This window comes from Plectropomus leopardus, chromosome 24 (genome assembly GCF_026936395.1).
Source record: "Plectropomus leopardus strain MGB_pleo_1.0 chromosome 24, ASM2693639v1, whole genome shotgun sequence".
In the NCBI taxonomy this organism is placed as follows: domain Eukaryota; kingdom Metazoa; phylum Chordata; class Actinopteri; order Perciformes; family Serranidae; genus Plectropomus; species Plectropomus leopardus.
The window spans coordinates 6814655-6839541 of record NC_142199.1 but is presented as its reverse complement, the minus strand read 5'-3'; the positions used below and the strand labels follow the sequence as shown (position 1 = coordinate 6839541).

Genomic DNA, 24887 nt, shown 5'->3' with positions numbered 1-24887 from the left:
AAGGTCATAAGAAATATCTGAATCAGAACGTTTTTTTTAAACCCCAGCATTGTTTGCACGTGTTCTTGAATAATCGATCTCACTTTCTGCGTAGGTTGACAGCACGTGCTAGTTCATTCTAATTAGCACAGGTAAACAGCCTAAAAATTTCAATAAAAGCCCATGAGACTGCAGTACCCTGTATACGCTCAGGCACTGTAAAATTGGAGCTCTGGACTCTGAAAACACCCCAAAAATTCTGCTCTGAAGTGGAGGTGCTTCTGCAGAAAGTGAGAAGAATTTGTCATATTTAGTACTGTTAGGAGTGGATATAAAATCACACAAAAAGATGAATGAGTTGCTAAAAATGTGTTAATCAAGCACCCAATCCGCAAACTGCAAAATTTCTGCATAACAGTATAGTGTAACTGTCAGCAGGGGGAGGAGACAGAGAGAGGGGGAGAGAAGGTGGCGGGAGACAATTTCATGCACTTTTCTGTAAGATATTAATAACTTACATTCTACACATCTGTGCAGGAGAATAATTCTGAAAATACTGCACTTACGGCGTGGCCCTTCACTGCTTTGTAAATAAAACATATTGCACTTTTGTTCTCACCGGAGATGTAACTTTGCAGGTAAATGTGACAGAAGTACTGGGACAAGTCATCTTCACTGTTGGCTTCGGGACCCAATCTGAGTAGAGCAGATGTAATTTAATCAAACATGAATTGAAGTTGTGCTCATTATGCATTGTAAAAACACTGTAATTATCAAAATATCACAAAAGATGTAGTGTTCTGAACTAATGACATTATATTAAACCAAATTTTGCTTTTTAATGTTTGTTGATTATATTTTACTCCTACAAAAGCGTCTAATGCCTCACAGCACACTTGAAGACAACATAAAGAATTTAAAAAGTTATAAATATTTCATCTTCGCACTGTGTGTAAATATTGGAATATATTTGACAGATAACTTGATGTAAATTGTTTCAGTGGCTGAAGACCTTTGTTTTTGGGATATACCATAAACATTAGCAATTTACCTACCCAGTACACATAAACGTGCCACTTTCAGTCCTTGTGACTTTCCCGCTGCATTGTAAACCTCAGGGGTGTAGTCCCCTGAATCGGCTTTTTTCAGATTTGTAAGCTTCAGTGATCCCTTCTCATCAACCATCTCCCTCCTTCCAGTGATAAAGTCGTTGTTTGGCTTTCGATCTAAGATTTTCACATTGTTGTGCTTCCATATCAGTCGCTCCGCATTTTGCAGTTTGTGGGGCAGAGGCACAGTGAAGTTCTTGCCTACTGCAGCATAGTGGTCACACATATCTGTGGAACAAAAGAGAGAGGTAAAATAAATACAGAGAATCAGATGGCAAATTTAGCTGTGAGAGTGTTTGTTACACCTGGTGGAAACATCCTGTGGGAAGCATGAAATCACCATTAGCGTGATGGTGTTTCCCAAAATGTTAGCACTCATCTTCTTTGGATTATGAATATCCTTTCCAAAATCCAGATTTCACTGCAAAAAGTAGTTGTAGATGTAATGACGCTATGAACAAACCAAAATACAAGTCCATCATCAATGTTTATCTTGCTCCCAATTTCCACCACTTGGACAATGTTCTTGTAGTTGAGCCAGAGGATTTCCTCACGGCAGTTCTCCTGATGAGAAGGTTATCTTGATCATGTTGACTATCTTCGGCAATTCTTAGATGCTTTGCAATATCTTGAAAGATTACGTCTTGAAATTTGGGAATTTAAAGAAGTATTTTAAAGAAGTATTTCACAGAAATACAGCCCGTCTCTGGGCAGTCTCTGAAGTAGAAAGATGCAAATACATTTAAAACTGATGCTACATGACCAGACAAAACAGAGAATAAGGACTGTGGAATTTTTTTTTGCTCAAGAGGAAGAAAAGTACCGAACCCCCAAGCAAGTGAGTAACGTAATGCAAACCCGTCAGTGTGAAACAATGTCTTCCACTCAGATCTCTTATTACAGGAAGTGATAAGCTAAAACATGTTTCTGCAAAGATTTGAGGCAAGAAATATGCAGCTTAGTGGTTTTTATTTAATCACCGCTGCTTAGTATTACAGTTTGATCTCTGTTTTTTGGTCTAACAATACATATAGCTCTCACCACCTGTTCACAGTCTCTCGTTATTATAGCTAAACACAGCACTAAAATATGTTTCCGAAAACATATCAGGAGAGAAATAGTCAGTGCAGTGACATAACTTTGATTTATATTTCCTAAAAACTGCCTAGTTTTACCATTTGGTCTGATTTCAGGTTTGAGTGTAAGAGAGAAAGAGAGAGGGGGGCTGGTAAGTTTCTTTATGCAGCTCCAAAATGCAGAAGTACGGCTCAGTTTGAGCAACAGCCAAAGAGCCCATGAAACTCTGCCGGATGATGTAAAATACGTGAAAATTTGTATTTTATGTCATCTAGCTTTGTAGACAAAGCTGATCGAAAATCGTCAAAGTATCCCTTTAAAACCCAGTTCTCGACATTATGATTACTTTTTGTCGACTTGGCTGTACATTTTTTTTTAAGGCTTAACTTACTGGATGTTGAAACGTAATGGACGTAAACATGTGCATCATGCTTATATTCAAAGCTGGGCTTTGTCTTGAGTTTTTGGGAGGTTGGCTGAGCATGAGTAACTGCAAATGGATATAATCCAACCAGCAAACTCGGGTTTAAAAGCTAGCATATGGAAGCATTTTTGCCTCTATAAAGTTGAAGGGAAAAGGGACAAGACTATGAAAGTTGTGCTTCAATAACTTTTTTTTACTACTATTGTGTTAAGAAAATGACAATAAATTCCTCTGTTAACTTTAATTATGGATCATTATAAATACACAATATTTTAAAAAGTAGCAAGCAGTCACACAGTGAGATGTGAGAAGTCAGAGTTAGTAAGAACATAGAGGAACCAACATTTCAACGAATGCCAGCCTCATCTGTTTACACCCTCAGTGTGTAGTGCTGCTGCCAAACAACACCATCCCACCACCTCCTGCTTCTTTTGATTGTTGTAGAACAAAGGAGGCAGCTGTTACATTCAGCAAGATTTTCAGATACCAGTCCTCCATTTAACAAGTCACTGATTTTATTTCCCCCACCCACAGTCAGAAAACTAATGGTGAAACTGAAGGATTGAGAAAACAAACAAGTTCAAATACTACCATAAAGTGCTGCCAGTGTGGATTAACCTTTAAAAACTAATCAAATTGGCTTGGTTTCCTTCCAAAACACAGAAAGAGGGCAATGAGTAACAAGAGGAAATGACCAAAAAATAGATTTGTTTAAAAAAGAAAAAGGAAAATTACCAGTAAATTTTAGAAAAAAGGAAAGAAAAGAAAAAGGGAAAAGAAAGGAAAGAAAATAATAATCAAGAAGAACAAGCCAATGACCTGGGAAGAAGTGATTTCAAAAATCTAATAATTTTGCAACATAAATTTAAAAATTGTTTTTTAAAATAATCTAAAGGTACTAATTTATTGCAATTTTTGAAACATTCATGACCAGGCCGGTCATTGACTTTTTCTCCATATTTTCTAAAGAAACTGAAGTTCTTGTTTATTAGATGCCAAATATTGCTTGTTTGGAAAAATGCTTATTTAATTTCCTTTTTTTCTCAACAAGTGTTGAAACATTGGCCCACATTTATTTTTGTTTTTTTTTAACCTGCTTGTATGCTACACTCCTGTGTGTAGTTGTCAACTTTTCACACTGTGCATGCATGAAATGTGAAACCAACAAATGAAATGAAACTTTTCTGCAGTCCTGCACAGTTCATTTCACCATGTCACAAAGCCCGAGCGCACTGAAGATTGGATGATGAGTGCGTTATATCCTGTTGTCTCTGTTCATACCACAGTCTGCTAAAAAGCCACACAAAGCGAAACACACTCTCATATGTCTCATATGTGTCTGTGTTATGTCCAGCCTTCATTTCCAGGTACGAAAGGTAAAGACCAGACATCAGTTTGTCAGCAATTCTGAAGCAAAATATATTTTGTTCCCAAATACATAGTACACAATATGTATTAGAAAGATGTAGCCTGATTTAAGGCAACATTTTAATTTCATTTTTTAAATATAGTTTACAGTATGACTAATAAATCTACCTTGTACCCTGTATGTAGTATACATTATTGGAATATATATAAAAAGTAAATCAACTGGATTTTCTGTAATGAGGTAGAGCACAAAAAAGGGTTTGGACCCTTTATTTGCAATCACAGAATGTAACTCTGACGGAGTTTCAGTTTCTGTGAAGGTAACCCACAGGAAATTTATGGTTAAATCAGTCACCATCTTAAGGACAAAAATATATTTTTTTCCATGTGATAATAAAAACACAAATGTGTGATTTACTGTCTTCTGTGGAACACATTTGAGTTATTAGTCAAAACAGATTCTCCATTTCAGTGGCAGTTATAGAAATGTGGAGGTCGGTGGGCGAGTGCTGTGCACATTCACACTTGAAATTTTGAAAGAAGTTGGTCGTCCCAAAACAAGAAATAGCTTGTGTCCATTTATCAAGCTTTTATAAACTTGGTGTGTTGTATCATTACCAATGTGCCTGATGCCAAATTTCTCAGACCCAGTGGGGACAATTTGTGTAATTCGGTGAGATTTATTTTGTCAGAACATGCATTGAATTGCTGATAAAACTTATTCAAATATTCAAATGAACGGGCTTAAGCAGTTCCAGTTGCTGCGTTGTCTGAATTGACAGATGGATTAGTCTTGCTATTATAGTGTTACTAAACCCCTAAACTATGGGTATTTAGTAGCGATGTTGATTGATTCAGGTTCTTATCTTGATATTTAAGTGCAGAGTATTAAAATTCTACATATTGCGTTTAAATATGCAAAGGACTGCCCTCTTCAGGTCGAAATGTGGCCATTGCAATTGAATTTTGCTATTGGTTTATCGTTTCACAGCTCGCAGCCTAATTTAATATATGTTTCATACAGGACTTACTGGCTCATGATTACGCGGGATATTTACACATTTTGGTGCATCATTTTTCGAAGGTATATGCATGAACAGTGAATGAAAACAGCCCGCCTGCAGTGCTTTATTTTGACCTCTGGTCAGTCATTTGACAATATTGTTTTACAAACATTCATGCCAATAAAGCAAATTGAAATGAACTGAATTGATTGCTATGATATAATTGAGGCGGCCTCTTAATGTAGCCCGGCCCCTCAGAGAGTCTGTGAATGCCTCCGCAGAAATGACACTGGAATTACAGCACAGCTTTTCAACTAGCAGAATAATGACTTTTCAAGCTTTCTGTGAATGAATTTTCGGGTAAACTGACTGTCTTTGCCTCACTATTTATTACTGCCACTGCTAAATGTGAGCAGAGCCAACAACTGTTCGCTTTACGGAGATCACATTCTGTGATTTCATGTTATAAATAAATTGAATTGAAGTGATTCTCATGGAAAAATGTGCTTCTAAAAAAATAACTTAATCAGCATGATTATGAGAATACTAGCAGCCATACAATTCATACATAGAAGTTATACAACTTCATCATAAGTCGATGCACTCTAGAGAAAACAGGCCATGTTCTTTAGCCTCTAAACCTGAGCAAATTGGCTTGCAAACATGGGAAGAAGACGACGAGCACCTTAATAAGGAATGGCCCGAATATTAGCAAGAAAATAGTAAAAAGTTACAAGACTGTTACCGGAAAATTACATAAATTAATAAAGGTTAAAAAAAACACAAAAAAAACCCAAAATTACTTTGCTAAAAAATACTAAAAAAATTCTTTCCGTCATTTTTTGATAGCATATAATAAGGTTTCAGAGGTTGAAATGCTGCTAAAAGGCCTCTGAATGCAGCACAAGAAAACAAATGTCAATCGGGGTGTTAAAGAGTTAAACAGTTGCATAATACATGACTCCTGTCTTTGTTATACTATATATCTGAAGATCACATCTAGCAGCACACAAGTTTAAATTATCAAAACCCAAACGGAAAAGTTATACACTGGCTATTGTTGCTTTTTCCATCAAACTGAGAGGAAGTTCAGTGATGCAATTCATGAAATCGAAAAGTTGGCGAAGGGGAAAGATGCAAAAACATCATATATTGAACCGCCAAATCTACCTTAAGATATTTCTATTTTCCCTCTTTAAGATAACAGGATGCTCATTTTTAGATTTTAATGATTAGATTTCAGAGGATAAGATATACTTAAATGTCTTATTATCTTAGAATGCCATTCTGTACCTCTTGGTCTACCTACTCCTGTTTCTTGAGTAATTTGTTTCAATTTTTGACAAAAATAAAAGTCCCAGAAATTATAAGGACAGTGTTTATTATCTGGAGATATAGAGGATAAAGTCGTGGTCAGAAGAGAACAATTTGATACCTCAATATAACACCACTATCTCCAGATAATAATCTCAAAACAGCAAAACTGTTTGTTTTCAAAGCTGTGTTGGGATCTCAGATGACAGTTTCTCGATATTATAATGAAGTTTCGGTCATTAAATGAATATGGCGTAGCCTGTTTTAACCAAGGAACAAAGTATAATTCCAAGAAGCAACATCTGAATGTGTGCAGGCTTCACATGATACCACATCTTATCGCCTTCGAGGCAGCAGATGCGAAACCAACAACTTTGACATTTAAACAATGAGAGACTGTCGAATCCTTTAACTGTTTATCTGAACCACCAAAATCTTCATTCATGCATTGTCCGTAACCGCTTGTCCTCACAAGGGTCGCGGCTAAAAAAAAAATCAGTTTTTTTTAATAATTATATTTGATCATCTGTTTGGTTGAGTATGTGTCAGATACATTTTTATTTATATGCAATGATAAAAACAAGTAATGGCTGGAGTTTCACTTTAAAAGTTTTGTTTACACCTTCATTTCTCTGAAAAAAAAAAAAATTATAGATGTTGCCAGTTTTTACTTTCACTGTTAGGAAACACTAACAATTTATAATAATATTTTCCTTTTTAATTTTTTTTATTTAAATTTTCTTTTAATTTTTTTTTGTATATTTACTTTATGCTTGCTTATTGACTTTGCTTTTTTGTTTACTTACTCTCTTACTTTACTTACTTTGTTTACTTGATTATGTGACTTTTTCACCTTACTGAGTTGAGATTTCTGATGGGCTCTGAGGGGTTCCTTAATCTCACCTGCACAACTTTGTCTTTTTCTGTTGTTGTATTTATGTTGTTTTGTTCAAATATCTTAATATTAAAAAGGATTTAAAATTCTAAATAATTGCATATGATCAACAAAACTGTTTGGGTAAACTATTTATATTTTGTATAAGGCAGTACAAACTGTCTCAAATGTGGTTATTGTTTGCCACTTTTGCATTTTTTTATTTCAAGTGTTTTAAGTATATTCTTTATAATTATTTCCGGTTTTGGAATCATGCTGTTTCTTCTCTGTTACGTGTGACTGCTGTTTCTGTAGGTCACCTGTACTCAACTGCTTTTTCTCTGCTTCCTGTTCGTCCTAACCTCATTTCAGACCGACATTACCACATCAGCAACACGTTTCTGCTGCCGGTATTGATGCTTCATGATTTTGTCTAACTCTGGTATATTTTTGGCAGAGGCCTCATTTTGCACTTATCAGCAACCACAAACACATCTTTAAGACAAAGAAAAAATCTAATGTAAATGGAAAAACAAATACAGAAAAGCCATTTATACTAAAAGAACAGCCAGTGCACGCACACATATAAATGTAAACCAGTCTTATCAGAATATGCAAACTGTTTCAACATTTTGCATTCAGCATTTGTACAGTTGTGTAAACATTTTGTTGGTTCCCCTTTTATGCCACAGCAGAAGTGGGACCAAGTCATTGTTTTGCGCGTCACAAGTCTTTGCACTCGACTCCCAAGTCAGGACTGTAAGGTCCAAAGTTCTTAACTTTGAGTTTTGAGTCCTAAAAAAGCAGTAATGAGCTTTTTGTGAAATGTAATGCTTTTATAGCAAGCGTAATAATACTGAATTCATTGAAAAAAAAGTTTTTTTAAGCAAGTGTGACTTAATCAGAAAAAATAATGTTAAAACACACTTTCATAGCATAATAGCACCATGAACAAGTACCGCAACTGACTGAATTTTGTTTGTTTCAGTCCTATACTGCTGTATTTGGCGTCAAGTATTTTCAAGTCGAAAGGCTGAAGTCCAAGTGAAGTTATGAATCAGTGGTGTTAAAGTTTAGATTGGATTACAAGTTTTTTATTTCTTTTTATTTTGCCAAGTCTAAAGTCAACAAATCTGCTTCATACTTAACTGATTCAGAAAACAGCTCTTAATATAGATCAAACTATTTTGTTTTTGAGAATTTTTGTTGATAAAAAAAATCTAATTTAAAGGATCAGACCCATGGTCTTGCAGGTCTAAGTCCATTTATTTTATAAGTTGCATCAATGTCAGATCAAACTATAGATTTTCACTCTGTTTTTGTGTACTTGCAAATAAACTTTTGTACTGCTTAAAGCACTTGTTAGGTTGAGAATGTACCAAATTAGTTTTTAGTTTTAAATATTGTGCTGACATAGAGCTGCAACAAATAACTGATTAGTTGTCAACTATTTTATTAGTTAACAGCATATCCGGTAATTGATGAATCGGTTTGAGTTCTGTTTTTTTTTTGTTTTTTTTTTGTTTAAGAAAAAAATGGGAATATTTTCTGGTTTCTTTACTCCACTTTGATACGACAAATATTTTTTGGTTGTGGACAAAACAAGACATTATTATTAAAAACACATTTTATAAACAAATCAACTAATTGATTACGACAGAAAATAACTGGTAGATTACAACAGAGTGAAAATAAAATAAGTCCATATGTTAAAGCACATAAGAAAAAATAAAACTCAGCCTTCACATAAATGATGGGCATTAATACACGATCTGTAGTAACAGAACAGCAAAGATGCCCAGTTAACTCATATTACAGAAATCTAGTGTCATGATTTTAAACATGATTTTTTTTCTTTACAAAGAGGTTTTTCTTTTAAAAACTGTGAAAATAAATGTTAAGCATCAGAACTGTTACAGGAAGTAAGTTTATAGTGAAGCTAAAGAAGGGCCTAGAAAAGGTATACTGGTTTAATTTTTGAGTCAAACTGAAATCCTTAAAATCCTCCAAATTATAATATCTAACTACTTAATGAGGAATGTATTTGTGTAATCGTACAGTACCTGCAGAGGAGATGAAGCAGCAGAGCAGGAGCAGAGAGATGGTGGAAAGAGCAGCCATCTTCATCACCACCCTCATCATCTAAAAAAGAGAGAAGAACAGCCGCTTTGCATTATCAAGGTTATTTCCTGTCAGAGCAGTTAGATCACCTCTTTTTTTGTATGTGTGAGAATGTGTGTGTGTTTATGGTTTCTAAAGGAAGTGATCCAAGGGGCCCTATCTACTTTCATTGCCAAAGAACAAAGCGAGCAAAGCTAAAGTCAAATTTAGAGCAAACTCAGAGAGGTGAATTCTACTTTTACCACTTAAGCAACTAAAAATTTAAACCTGACTCCAAGTTAAATATCATCAAATTACAAACTGATCCGAAAACAAACACCCACAAATACATTTTTATGTAAACTGTGAACTGACATCAGTTTGAAACCAATTCCTCTTGTATAAGTTTTGGGTCAGAAAAAAAAAACAACTTTATTTGTTGTCTCACTTTTTTCCGTTCTAAGCAGACCTTCATCTGTAAATCATCTTGTATCTGTAAAATGTGTTTAAAATCTGGGGTTTGGTGTAACTGATAATCTCTTCTTTAATTCTGCAACACAAAATGGATTAAATTTGTAATCCTTTGAAATTTAATACATATTTTAACTTTGATAATATTTGTGGCTGTCTTTAGCTATTCAATATATCTTCAATCTGTTATTGCCTCTCTATTGTGTAATGTCATTTTGAGTCATGTTCAAAGTCTTTTTCGAAAGGGATTTACATTGCAAACACATGTAAATGCATGCTTCAGCTTGTAACTGTTGTGATTTCATCATTTTGTTGTTTCAGAAAGCTAATAAAAATGTTATGTGTAGAAAAGTCCAAAGTTTTGGCATTAAAAATTGGAACTGTAGCTTTTGTATTATGTAGATATTTGAGAAAGGCACTATGAAGATAACAAAAACAAAACAGAAAGTAAAACAAGTATCCACAGATATTTAGCTCTCACAGATCAGAATTAAAACAATACACTAAACATTTAATTTAGAAGATACCACTACTACTACTAAGATACCACTTCTCTCCTGCGGTTTAATATGACACATGTAAATGCATGCTTCAGCTTGTAACTGTTGTGATTTCATCTAATTGATGGACGACTCCCCAGTGGTGTAATATCACAAAGTTCTAATACTTGTAACAGTATTTTTGGGAGTATCTGTACTTTTTTGATTTTATATATTTCTGTCAACCTTCATTTTTACTTCACTACATTTGTCCTAATTTTGCCCCAAAACATTTCCCCTAATCATTGAAGTTACTTACTACAAAAAGGGAAAGAAGGGAGGAAGGGACGGAGGGACGGATGAAGGAATACTAGAAAAGAAAAAAATGGCTTTTGTTCTTTAATCCTTTAAGTTGTAAAAAAGACCTTGTTTTTTTCTTCAAGTGTATTGAAGGCTCCATTTTTAAGGTAGTGTATCTCACAAAGATGAAAAAAGTCATAATTCCCCAAATTCTGACTGCTTGCTTTTTTATTAACAGCAATTACTTTTACTTTCAAAATTTAAGTAATTCAATATCATGAAATCACATTTAATACTTAATTGCAGTAAATACCAGATACTTTGAGACTTTTACTCAAGTAATAATCTGATAGGTGACTTTAAACTTTCACTAAAGCCAGTTTCTAGTAAGACATCTGTACTTTTACTCAAGTATGGCTTTCAGGTACTTCATTCACTACTGGACTCCCTCATACAGCCGTAACAGAGGAGCGTTAATTTATATGTAGGCAAACATTCCCAACCAGGCCAGAAATTACAGACAGTGACACAAGATTTTTCAAATTGGGCCCCTCATCCGCACCCACTCCAGCACCATCACCGCCCATCTTTGGCACCAATTTCAAACGGTGTCTTTACCGTGAAGTTGCTATTGCGGGGACAAATATCACCACACATTATTACCGGTGGGTTCACTGAATCCACAAGAGTCTCAGAGCTCTAGTCAGTGCTAAAGATACAGCGTCCATATATACAGTGGAAAAGCCTGGATTTATCAACAACTGACAACTACTGACCCCAGATATGTGCTACCAAGCTACGAGTATTCTGCTGAAGTTGCCCTGCCTCCTCTGTACAACTATACACGTGAAAAGATCACTAGAAAGCATTTTACTTCACTATAACAGATCTATGGTCCAGTAATTAAAACACAGTGAATAACAATATCTGTTAACATGAAGCTAATGTTGAGTGACGGCCGTATGATTTCAGAGTTGGTGATTTTCAATACTCAAAACTGAGCAATATGCAATACTGACTTTTCAGTTTGCCTTTGTTAAGTTGTAAAATCAAAGCAAAACTTGTTTTGAGTCAATTCTTTGTTATGTGTTTTTAAGAGGGTGAAAAAACAAGTACAATCATAAATCGAGTTTAGTGATTTTATTTTTAGGCCGTATCACCCAGCTCTCTTCTGTAATTTAATACTGAGTTCTGAGTTTCTTTATTTGATGTGACTGTCATCATCATATACAACAGAAATGTTATCAGTTTAGTTATATGCCTTTTTAAAATGTCTCAATGTGATGGATGTTCAACAGAGTAGGCAGCTCACTGTCCACAACCAAATACACACACATATGTAGTCATCAGCAATCACAAAAGACTGCAACACTTCCTCTGCCATTTCAAGGAACTGCCTTGAAAAGGATGTTTTCCTTGCTATAAATGTGATGCGTAAAGACCCTAACAGTGTTTCATTAAGGCCTCATTATTAGATTTTTTTTGCATCAGAACCAGCTATAAATACAAGACTCATAACCTGATGATTGCTGTGTTCGCAACAAAAACAACCATGAATTGGTGACACTCTTGACTGCAGCTGCCCACAGGGTGGCACCATTATACAGGACGACATGTTTATGCAGGTCAAAATGATACAACAAACACCAACGAACACTCCTTAACAATCATGAATGTAATGTCAGCTCATAATGTCCAAATATAAATATGTCGAGTTTAACTGTTGTTACGTCCACTGATGAGTAATCTGCTATTTTGATGGCTCAATAGTTGCTATAACTACTGTGTTTACAGACATGAAAATAGATGTCTAATAGCATCTGAAATGAATGACTAATATGGAGCTTGCTGAACCTTTCAGTTCCTGTACTTTGTGGTTGTTTCATGGTTGACACCATGGGTATTTCTTTTCCTCTATATTTAGGTCATTTTAAATGCGGAAAAACTGAAGAACAGACTCCCACAATGGGTATTTTTTTGTATGCTAGGGATGCCCAGTAGCTTAATTGGTAGATCAGGTGTCCCATTTACAGAGGCTGTTTCCCCGATGCAGCGGCTGTGGCTTCAATCCGGGCCTTGGCCTTGTTAAATATGAATTTAACCTCTGCAATTAAACTGTCTACAAATGATGATCATCTTTGTAAACATATGAATGAATCTAAAAATATGAATTTAAGATCGTCCACAAAATTCATCAGGGATCCCACACATTTTTACAAATGAATTTTCAAAACCTTTCCAGAACTTCTCCATAATAATTCATCCCATTTCCATTACTTTATCTAAGTTGTTTAAAATGGGTATGAACATAAACTGCCCATGTGTTTGAAAGTAGACCGCGTTTGCAGTCTTTACTCCTAAGTAAGACATTCCTGCCATCAACATGCCAATAGACCAAACGTCAAGGCCACACCACGATAGAAAAATGAAGATCCAATCAACATTCACACAGCGCAGCACTAGGTTATTAACACAACATATGTCGATTAATGTTAGTTTTATGAATACAGGGCATCCGGTGGCTCAGTTAGTAAAACAGGCGCCCCATGTATTAAGACTGTATCCTCACAACAGTGGCTGCAGGTTCGAGTCCAAGCTCAGCCCTTTGCTGCATGCCCCCCCCCTCTCTCGGCCTTTCACAGTATATGCCTTTTATCTAATGAAAGCAATAAAAGCCCCAAAAATATCTTTAAAAAATAATAAAAAAATCTATGAATATAACTGAAACAAAATAATGTCCATTCAAAACTTTACCAAAACATTCTATCAATTAGAAATCAGTTTCATACATTTTCCAGGAATTACATAAGTGTGGGAACCCTGGTGCATGGTTGTCAGGTGGAACATGTTTTTCATTTTCATTTCTGAGTTAGAAACAGAAATGACTGTGTTCATCTGGTATCTCCTGTATTTATAAAGCAGAAGAAGAGGGTTCCTCTGGTTGGATTTGCTCCCAGCTCAGTTTTTTACTCTGCTTCCATAAACTTAATAGACCAGGATGTGAAACTTTTAAAACGTGATTTACGGCGTCCGCGTATTATGTAACAACATGTAAAAAGGGGAAACTTGTCATCCCGATCAGATGTGATGGAGTCAGTTCATGGTAGGACAGGCTGACTGCTTGTGCTCCTGTGAGGGACACAGATGACCCTCTTCTGTTAAATGGGCCTTTATAAATAGAGCAGTTATTTTTCCACTGCTCCGATCCAACTCCTCTGTACATCAGACGCAAACCCTTTAGATACCTCATCATCCAATCCTCGATGTTAACCTCAACAACCAATCACAGCCATTCAGTCGACTTCATCATCATATCAGAATGCTCGAAATAACTGGAGCCAAGATATTTGAACCACGCTGCGTCAAACCAAATGTTTCTCACTCTTGAGAAGTGCTGTGATGTGTCAGTCCTTCAACTAGATAACATTCAAACTGTTGCTCAAAGGCCCTTCAGACAGATACCGAAGCCCTACAGGCCGCAGATGAAGCTGACGGCTGATCTGACACTGTTTTAATGTCAAAATCACACCGCTCATTTGAAAACATGTCACTTTGTTAACAAGCTTTGTTAAACAAGCTTTTCTGTACAGTTGTAGACAAACTTTCTCATCACTGAATTTGACTCTAAGGTCATTAAAAGTATCAATACTTTGACTGTCTTAATTATACATTCAGTAGTATTAAGAGTACAGAAAAAAAAAAACAGAAAAACAAGAGGAAGGAAAATCAACTGGTCCTCAACCTGTGGCTGCAGCAACAAAGCCGTAACACGTGTGTTTATCTCACGCTAGCTCAACTCAAGGGGTGTTGTAGTGGAGGAGAAAGTGGTACTGATTACCCAGAACCCCAACAAGAGGGAGTTCCTTGAAAAGCCTGAAATAAATAGTGTGGGTGTGTTTGCAAATTTTTAATCAAAAGTAATTATTGCGATAACTAAATTAAAACTGGCTGAATAAATCGGTTCAAAGACTGAACTTTGTATATAAAAGCAGTAGAAGCTCTCTGAGGCCCCTCTCATCCGCAGTGTTTCCCGTTAATAACCACGACTATGGTGGCTTAGTGGATAGAGCAGCCGCCCATATACAGAGGTTATGTCCTCGCCACAGCAGCCGCAGGTTTGATTCCGGCCATGGATGTTAGCTGCATATCACCCCCCACTTCTCCCCCTTTCATACTTACAACAGTCCTGTCAAATAAAGGCAATAAAAGCCCAAAAAATAATCTTTGAAAAAAAAAAAGAGTTCACTCTGGTGGGCGTAAAACTTTACTTCTGCAAAATCTGCAAATATCTTCTCTCACCCATCGATCTAATCAATTGTGAACATATCAAAAGATCAATTATCTGAACATTCAGCTGCGAAGGACAAAAAAGAATTAGGATATTAGAGTGACACAAATCTTTAACGGTGATAACAAGTCAACTGACATCATGTTAATGCATTTTTCCCAAACTGGTCCTTCTGAAATCACATCATTCAAGGAGCGGGAGGTTTTATATTGCAAGTACAGCCCAGGGGCCCATCAAAAGAAACATTAATGAGCTACCACGCTAACTATAGCTTGGGGAGTCACTCCATACGGTTGCAATTACATCAACATACTAAAAAAACTGAAGGACACATTTTAATCAACGCCTATAATAAAAGAAAGGCTGCGCGGTGTTTGTACTTACTCAAAACGAATCATTTTACCCTCCATATAATTTTATAATATCAGACTTGGTGCTGAAAATAAGTTCCAGGGTGTTTCAAACACACAGCAGGTAGTTTTGTTGACCTGCACTGCTGCCTCTTAATTACACTGAAACGTGTCAGGAGTCCCAGCGGAGAACGGGCAAGAACAGCCTGTCGTAGCTCTCGAAGCCGCCTTTGTAAATCTTTTTATAGACTCGATGTGATGACACAATATCGATGACACATGGAAAGAATGCCCACTGTGCTCTAATGAAGGCCAGTGATAAGAACATTTAGTTATGCATTTAGTAGCCCGCACTATCTACAACGTCCCTCCGGTAATCCTCTCCAGACGTCACAGCACAAACTGGGCTACTGTTCACTGACTCAGGCACACTGTAATTTATTTATTACAGATTATTTGGGTTAAGATGAGGGTTGATAGAATGTAAAAATACAATTCATTAGTGTCTTGTTGATAGTCAGGTGTTAAGATTAATACTACTTTGATGTCTGTATGGCCAGTACGTCTATATCCTCAGGCACCTTTGGAACAAGGAACATTATATTCAGAGCCTTTTGTCTGGCATACCAATAGTTAAAAATACCAGCCTCATGTAGAGTCCTCTGTCAGAGGAGAGATTATATAAATAAATGATATGTATTGCTCCACAGTAAGATAATCCAAAATGGAATATCACTCCATCACATTAAGTAAATGACCGATGCACAAAGAGACATCTTGTCATCGAGGTTTTGTTCATACTGTGATTTTTTTCCATCTTCACAGCCTGGTACAAAAAACTCTTTATGTCTCTATAGCTCATTTCAACATTTATGACAACTGAACGAGGGGCAAAATTTTCTATAACACACCCATTTACATTTTATTAAGGCTTAAAGTCATGCGTAAGTAATCATTTGAAACCTGGAGCTGCATCAATTTACCTGTGCTTCGTGCAAGAAGTTAGTTAATACAGAAAATTATTTTTAAAAAGCTAGGGAAAAGAAGTTTGTTGGAAAAAAGACAAAAGTTAGGGATTTTTTTTTTTTAATTATCGTACTTTGTTTTAACTAATTTCTTGCTTATTCGGGGGCCATATCTTGTCCGTCTGTTTTCCTGCTTCCCATGTTTTATAAATCAAGCCAATTTGCCAATCTAGTCAAAAAATAATAATTTCTCATCATCACTACTAAACTTCTGCTTGTAGCAAATGAAAGTAAGTTCACTTCACTTCTCTCTGGCTCAAAGACACTCAAGAGAATCATGATGCAATTAAAGTATTTAGTACAAAACCAAAGCTGATACATACAGCAACTGTAGCTCTGATCTCACAGTAGATAGGCTCTAGTTGGGTTTCTATTTTTGGAGGTCTCACACGTGTGTCCAAAAATCCAGCGCACTGTATTTGTGTTATTTTAAGGGTCTGAGTGTCCCGAGGCATTCCAAATTTGAGTGATTGTTGCTGGGTATCTGGGGAATGCCTTCGTTTGGAGGCGCTGGATCTGAGTGATTATATGGGAGGCGTGACAGAGTATGACGGCGATCAGGTGCTGCGGATTTGTGAAGCTTTATTTCAGGAGGCCCAGCTGAATTTGTTTTATGTGGCTTTATTGGAGAAGCGTGATGCACATGCTTGGATTAGAGTTACAACAGTAGCCTGCTGTGGTTTTTTTCACCTATTGTGCTACATAAGTAGAGCGGGTTAGAAGTCATTTGAAATTCATCAGGTGTGTTGGATCTGAAATAGCTGAAGGCTGCCAACTATTGTGCCTGTTGGATTTGTGGTGTTTCATATTTAGTAGGTTGGGTGTGTTTGGTTTATTTTGGTTGGGCAGCTGAGGTTTGTTGGCTTTGTGGAGTATTTCAGGAGTATGAAAGGTGGATGCTTCAGACTGGGTGTGCTGCATTTCTGATATTAAATCAGAATGAGAGGATGAACTGGAGGCGTTTATTTCTGTGGACTGTGTGTGTAAGATTTGTATTCTCTTATATTGGGAGCACTGGCAGCTGGGGCAGTGTTCAGTTACTGGGGAGACTTTCTTTGGTTTTCAGCGGGGCTCTTGATCCCTGAGGAGTACATTTTTTATCGCTTTCTGAGCAGAGCAGCATCCCAGCGGCTGGGAGGGATGCAGTGTCTTGCTCGAAGACACCTCACCAGGCTGGATGCAAAGAGTTATGGGATTAGGTTTGAATATCTCCAGGATGTTGAGTATGACTTCTGCAACTAGTATGCCAGCTTGCACTCTCTAAAACGGGCTCCAAAGAGCTGGATAACATACGTAAAAAAAAAAAAAAGAAAGAAGATTCACATGTCGATGCATCGGCTTATTATTTTAAAACTTCAGTCATATCAATGAGGATGGCCTCAACATCATAAAAATGCCCATTCTGTTTGCAGCAAAGGACTTTAATTTCACTAACTGGTCATTTATTTTACTGTACATTATTAAAAAGATCAATTGATCCTCTGTATTTTGTAGTTGCCTCAGATGAGTCAGCGCACAACAAGCAGTGGGCTGAAAGCTGAAAGTCTGGTTTGGCAGCTGGATTTTTTCAATTCACTGAAACATCAACATGAGGCTTACAGACTGTGATTTTAGGAGCATTCCCACTCGAAATATTGGAAAACTAGAACTGTAATCTTCTGTTGTGGAGTCGAAGTCGATGTTCGTGCCAGATTTGAAAAAAGTTCCCACAAGATGCTCTTGAGATATTGCGTTCACAAGAATGACACGTGAAGTTTACGTGAACTTGACCTTTGACCTCTGACATCTAGGGCTGTATCAGCCTCTGAATCATGTCAGTCGAATCAGAACCTGCAATTTGATACTTAATACTTATATATTCAATGATTCAAGTTCTTTTTACCTATAAAGTTTTAAACTTTGAACGGGGTTAAGCAGGATGTTCAGTGTAACAGCGCGGCCATGTAATACAGTTAATACGCTGACAGCGCTAACAACAAATCAGAAATGCTCAACAACATCTTTTGCCAACACTAGATATGAATCAAAAGCAAACAAAGAAAGACAATGTTATCTCAAAGCCTTACAGTGCAGAGCTCCCTTTCCCCCCGTACTGCTGCATGCATGTCCACAACTGCTTATAGCAAAGTGTTGGGGGAAAGTCAAGGGCCGTCACTCCACAGCAAAATCTGGAGACCGAAATGTTCCCAGAAGTACACCTCACAGCACACTGACTTGCAAAAAAAAAAGAAAAAAGACTGACTGCTCAAAACATCCTCAGTCGACTGAGGGGTCTCCAACTGATGATTTGAATGTCAACTGATGTTTGTGTCCGGCGTCCTACCAAAATCTAATCAGCTTATTGTTAAGTCAAAGTGGACGTTCATGCCAAATTTGAAGAAATTCCTTCAAGGCGTTCTTGAGATAAAACGTTCACGAGAATGGAACGTAATAAGTAATGAATATATATATATATATATATATATATATATATATATATATATATATATATATATATATATAAATAATTATCTCTCAACAATATTTGACAATTCATGCCAACCTCTTTGTCACAATAAAAATAACTGTTTCTGCTAGTAACTGACTATTATGTAATATATGGGAGATTATATTGGTAGCAACTCACTGAGATTCCATATGTATCCCGAAATAAATTAAAAGGTTGCCTCAGTCATAATAGTGCCACAGAGAACCTCTACACTAACCATACACACATTAAAGAACCGTCCTTGCTCTGTGTGTGTGTCAGTTGTTGATCAGTCAGACTGACGTGCTCCCCTGAAGCTGTGAACAGTGTCAGTCACTTCAGGTCACTCATGTTGTATTTTTACTGCTGCGGTGGAACATCCTGGTCTCCACTGAAATTTACATAATCAACTGGATGTAAACAAAAGTGACTGACAACTTAAAATATAAAATATCCTCCACACACACAGACCTGCAGCTGATTGAATTATCTGCATGTCTCAATGGCCGGTGTTAACAATTCAAATAAATCATTACAATGATTTCATTTTCTTCATTGTTATTCACATTATTATTATTATTATTAAATCAACATTATTTTCAGTATTATCAGTATTTCTCTCATTATTATAAGTATTATTATTCATATTTTCTATACATTTTTATAATATGTTTATTTTATTTTGTCTAATGGCACTCATGTATAGTAACTGATACTCATGTACATGTCACGTGTTTATTTGTAGGCATCTTTGGGTTTTTAGACTCACATGACCTGCCAGGTGACCAGTCCATATGGGTACTAATGAGGTGTATCTCTGCACTTTTTTTCATGTCTGAAAAGATTGGGCCCGAAACATCACACGCGGAGGTAATAAATGAACATGATCTGGTGTGTAGTACATCAAGCCAATTTACTCATGTCTCAAAGGGTTAAAGTGCTGTGACACAGATTTTAACAACAAAGTGCCAGGAATGTGTGCTTGCATACATTTGCATCGGCACCCTGCTGCGTCAGCCTCTGTCTGAATGTGGTCTCATTTCCTCCGAGAACACACAAATTATGCAGGCAAGCAAGTAAACAATGCCTCCTCGTGTTACAAACACTTGGCTGCACATAACTACAGTATATTACAAATTAAGCAGGAATGTTTGCCACTGTGTCAGCTGTGACTTTACAGAAGGAAGTGTTAAGGAAATATTCAATTACAAAGGCCCTGTCCTTCCTCTGCTTTTATCCTGCACAGAGCTGTTACTGAAACTAATATTAGGTATTAACTGACTCCATTACAGCTAATAACCGTGGCATCCATTACACTTTTAAAACCCTCCTTGTCGTTTTGTTGATGTAGTTATCGTATATTGCTTGCAGCACATGAGAAAGAAGCAGAGGCAAAGAGATAGATGATAAGAGAGAGGGAGAGAAAGGGCATTTTAGGGGTGAAGCGGGATAGAGGGAGGGTTTACCCCATCAGCTGTGTTTACTCTGGAGGACTTACTGCTGCTGTTGGCAGCTTCACACACATTCTCTCTTCCCTCTTTTCCTCTCTCTGTTCTCCAGATATAGCCAGCTATGTGGAGGAGCCTACAACTAGCTTTTCCCCAGAGGCCTCTGTCTAAGAGCAGGGTTTATCTGATATGGGCTTTTGAAGCATAACCCAAGACACAACACTTCTCCTCTGAAACTCACTCTAATGACATTAAAGTGTTTGCGAATAGGATTTCACAAAGATTAAATTTAGAAAAATCTAATTTGGAAACGCAGGTAGGTTAAAGGGTTCCTTCAGGCAGCGTAGAACAGGTTTTATTAAACAATGTAAAGCCTTGAATATGAAAAATGTTGCTCTTGCGAGTCGCACAGGAGTATTGTATAATGTGCAGCATATCATTGTGAGGAGACAGCTCACCCACAAATCATAAATTCATATTTTTTTCTCTTATCTGTAGTGCTATTTATCAATCTAGATAGTTTTAGTGTGAACTGTGGAGTCCTGGAGATATCGGCCATGATGATGTCGGCCTTCTCTCTCATATGATGGAAATAGAAGTCATTTGAGTAAACTTGATTCTGCACAGTGTAAACATACCAAAACATGGCAACACTGAGGGAGGTGACTTCAATTTTAATCTTAATATTAGAGCGGAAAAAGCAGTGGCTTCAGGCTCTGTGCTTTCTCCTGAAAACTTTCTATTTTATCAGATTCTAAATTTGGCCTGTATATGCTGCTGGAGAAAAGGTCAGGTGGTCCTGTGGTGACGCGATATGGCTTTATAATCACATCAATGAACTACAGTTGTAATAAAGTCAAATAAATGATTATTACAATTAAATAAATCAAAACAGAGGCCATGATGCTTTCTTTTATTTTGCAAGGTTCCAGCATGTTTCAGGCTGAAAGTGTTGCTGTGGCTGAAAATGCAGAAATACAAATGGCCCTATCTAGAGGCAGTGATTGGTTTGTCGCTTGTGGGCTACTGTAGAAAAATATTGCAGCCTCTGTGGAAGAGGACACACTTTGTAGATAAAAATGGCAACAAAAACAGAAAGATTCCTATTTTTTAGGCAGTTATAAACAAATGAAAATATAGTCATGAATATTAACATCTCTGCCAAAAGATACACCTAAACCCTAAACACCGGACCTTTGAAGTAATGATGTGACAATGTACGCTCAATGTTTGCGATGATGTCATTTTATATATCTCATTTGAAGCAAGCCGCGATAGACAGAGTATATTTGATTTATCACCCACAACATAATCAAGAATAATCCTCTGGTGTCTGTGAACATCTAATACAAGTTTTATGAGAATGTGGCAAGCATAGTCAGAAATGTCACATGTGAAAAAAAGAAAGAAAAAAAAGTGACTTGAAAGTACATGTTTGTGATTTTCATGTATGTGTTCTGCACTAACCTCTCTGGTCAGGAGACCACATATCTCCTTCTCTTCTGACTGGCAGCGGAGGCGTTGTCTGTTTTCTCTGGCCTGCCGTGGCTTTCTGTATCAGTCAAGTTGTTTCTCTCGCTCTGCATCTTCCTCTCTTTCTAGTCTTAGGTCAGAGCAGTCTGGCATTTCACCATGTAAGGCTGCAGAGCCGAACCTCTCCTGGGACGAGAAAAGAAAAAAAACACAGCTGTTTTCTGCTGGAACATTTTTTTAAATAATTATTTTTCAGCTGGAGATGAAAGCAGTGTTTCTGAAGACGGAGAAACGAGGATGATGATAAAATGGATCATCATATAGTCAAGCCTGCGTAATTCTTTTTTTTTTTTTTTTAATCTTTCAGAGAAGTTTCATTCATAGTAATGCTCTCATTTTCAGGTTTTCTGTTTCACATTCCAGCTTCTGCTCTAATACATGACACTGTACAACAGTTTCCCCCGACAATAATAACTCTGTCTCCTACAGTTCAAATACCTGTAAGTTTTAATTGCACTGGGAATCAGTCTAACAATTAAACATCTATGATTTTTTCCCCCCGGGACAACACTGGAGATCTTACATGTTTTCTGTGAACTGACCTCTTCAATCAAAAGACTAGTTTGACCGAGATCTTAAATGCATAAAGATTTTCTGTTTTTATCTACATTTAGAGTCTACAGCCATGCTAGCAGCTCTGTGAGGCTGTTTAAACCAGGGTTTCCTACACGTTCAGTTATTTGTGGCGGCCTGCCATTAAAAAGCCAGGCGCTAGCAGATGTTAGCAGGTGTTACCAGGTTTTTTGTGCAGTGGAAAAGGCTTAAAAAACCTAAAATCTTTATCCCTTTGGAGACAGATGACCTTTCAGATCAACATTTTCTTGAACCAGAACATTTCTTGATCCTGCACTGCATGTCTTATGTCATTACATCAATGTTTCATTTCCAAAGACAACCTTTAACCCTCTGTGACAATACCTATTACTGCTATTTTTATTATAAAGGCCAAAGTTAGTTCCTGAAAAACAAACTTTTAGACTACAACTAAAGAAACATGCCTTCAGATCTCTGCTTTCTCTGTAAATAACAGAAAATATAACCACAGGCACATTTCCAGGGAATACTTAAAAATAAGAACCTAATGAGAAACTGGCAATAATAGCATCCAGAGGAATGGATCCTAAAATGTCATAAAGCAAATAAAGCATCTCTATTTGATTATGGCATTTTATTCAATTTGGAAGGTTTTAATGTGTAGTTCTTCCTTTTTTCTGTGTTTTTGTATTCTATATATAACATATGTAACATAGGTTTTCTTCATCTCAGTACATATGACTGATTTGATACACTTCATATGCTTTTGAAAACGGTGGTCTGTTTTGTTTAATACTTTTGTTTCTCCTCTCCCGGCTGTCCCAAAGGGAGGATCACTGCTTCATCTCATCTTTATAAAAATGCAGTTTTCATAAAACAAAGTGATAGATGTACTGTACTGTATGTGTTTGTTCTGAGACTATCTGAAGCGTGTATCCCGCAGCAGAGCAGTGCGTATCAGTAACAACAAAGCTGACTGCCCAGTACATGACACACAGCCTGTTTACATGCAGATTCTCCTTTTAAGGCAGATGCAAAGCTTTCTGGGCCACGGCAGGGGGGTTATTTTTACTTTTTCCGGACGTTTTTTTGAAGCGCCTGTCTCTTTTGATTTCTCCCAAGTGGGGGATGCTGTCCAGTTATTCACACAAATACTTTACCAAGACCCAAAATTAGTTGCTCAGCCCCAAAATATGTTTTAACCTATCAGTTGGCAAGATCAGCTTTTAATAATGTTAATAATCATATTTCAGATGTTACATTTGTGTTGATGGTTAGTGGGATTACTTGAAATTTTGATCTTGAAAATGAGCAGAGGGGAGAAGCTGACTGCTTTTTATGAAGGTCACTGTGACACAATAAACTCTCTGGTGTTCCTGTGCTCGAGTTAACAAGCAAATAAATCGATTTTTCTGATTTAGTAGTAAAAATAAAATATTTCTGGATGTTGTTACACGGGTGAATTAATGCTACAGTACTTCATATGACAAAAGACAAATTTAGATAATGAGGCTATTCGGGACATAATTTTGTCATTGCTGCTTCAACAATATCAGGATCCCACAGGATCAATTCCCAGGCTCTTAACTGCTCTGGTCATGGCCAAACTGTATATTTAGAGGCGCCGTCAGCTGTTCATCGGCACCACACTTGTGCCAAGTGTCTTTCAGGCTGCCAGGATAATGAAGACAATAGAGTAGCCCAACCATGATGTTTTATTGCTGGCCAAAGTGCAAGCTAGCTCTGGAATCTAAACATGGAGACCCATCCATCACACGGAGGATGCTCACCGTCAGAGGCAAAGGAAGTGCGAAGAGGTGGAGGGGCACAGGATAAGAAATCCCTCTATTTCTTCCTATATGGTCACAATGCATCAGAATTTGTGTCTGTGTTGCAATGCTGGGTTTTTACTGATTTACGTAATTTTTATTGATGCTTTATTACATCACGTCAGCCCTCTGTAGATGTGCACGAAATTAAGTTTCTTGGTCACATGATCTGCAACTCCACCTTTGGCAATGAGGCCAAAATTCTAATCCTAGTGGCCAAAACCCTGACAGTAGTGCATGAGACAGATGGTCTGTGAAGAAATTATGTTTACCTGCCACCTCCTGGTAATGCGTCTGCTGGCATTTGCAGGAATCCATCGGGGCTGCTGGAAAAGAAAAAGAAAACAGATCAGAGGAGACGTTTAGAAAGTTTGTTACGGTTGTTGGGCGGTGCTAAGTTTTTGACTGGACTGTTTTCAACATAGCGGCTGGGTCACAAATCTTCTAATTTTACAGCTGAACAGTAAAATAAAATATGTCTCTGAAACCATCTGAGGCAAGAAATGGACAATGTGATCACAAAATCTTAATTCATTTGATCAGCGCTGCCTAGTTTCACAGTTCACCAGCAGTGATTGACGTGATTGACAGCTCAATCAAACTGTTTTCATTCATTCTCACAAATGCCAACAGATGCATTAGCAGGAGGTGGAGGAACATGATTTTTTTTTTCACAGATGATCTGTCTCATATACTACTGTCTGGATATAGTGACAGTTTCAGCAAATATGACAAAACGTTTTCCACTTTAATACAGACACAAATCCAATATCATTTTGGAAAAAAAGTTAACAGATTCAGATAATTAATGGTCTTTACCTTGTCATAATGTAAGTCATGGTTTCACAACCTACAGGTTTTAGGACTTAAACCCAAATTCTTGAACAAACTAGACTGAGCTGGTAGATGCTGGC

The 24887-nt window shown here is 37.0% G+C and overlaps 1 protein-coding gene across 3 annotated transcripts in view; it reads right to left on the bottom strand.

Annotated features, from left to right (window-relative positions):
- LOC121962937 (uncharacterized) overlaps positions 1-24267 on the bottom strand; it is a 29526-nt gene extending 5259 nt beyond the window's left edge. Inside the window, exons 1-5 of one of the 3 annotated variants that reach the window (XM_042513272.2) lie at positions 24246-24267; positions 21545-21736; positions 9213-9291; positions 1035-1316; positions 599-675 (exon numbers count right to left, since the gene is read on the bottom strand). In XM_042513272.2, the coding sequence (XP_042369206.2) occupies positions 599-675; positions 1035-1316; positions 9213-9291 (438 nt within the window). In that variant the 5' untranslated portion in view covers positions 21545-21736; positions 24246-24267. Of the gene's footprint in view, positions 1-598; positions 676-1034; positions 1317-9212; positions 9292-15171; positions 15228-21544; positions 21737-24245 lie in introns of those variants that run through there. The other 2 variants (XM_088074265.1, XM_042513271.2) reach the window with 2 other exon arrangements.
- Positions 24268-24887: the final 620 nt, after the last annotated feature.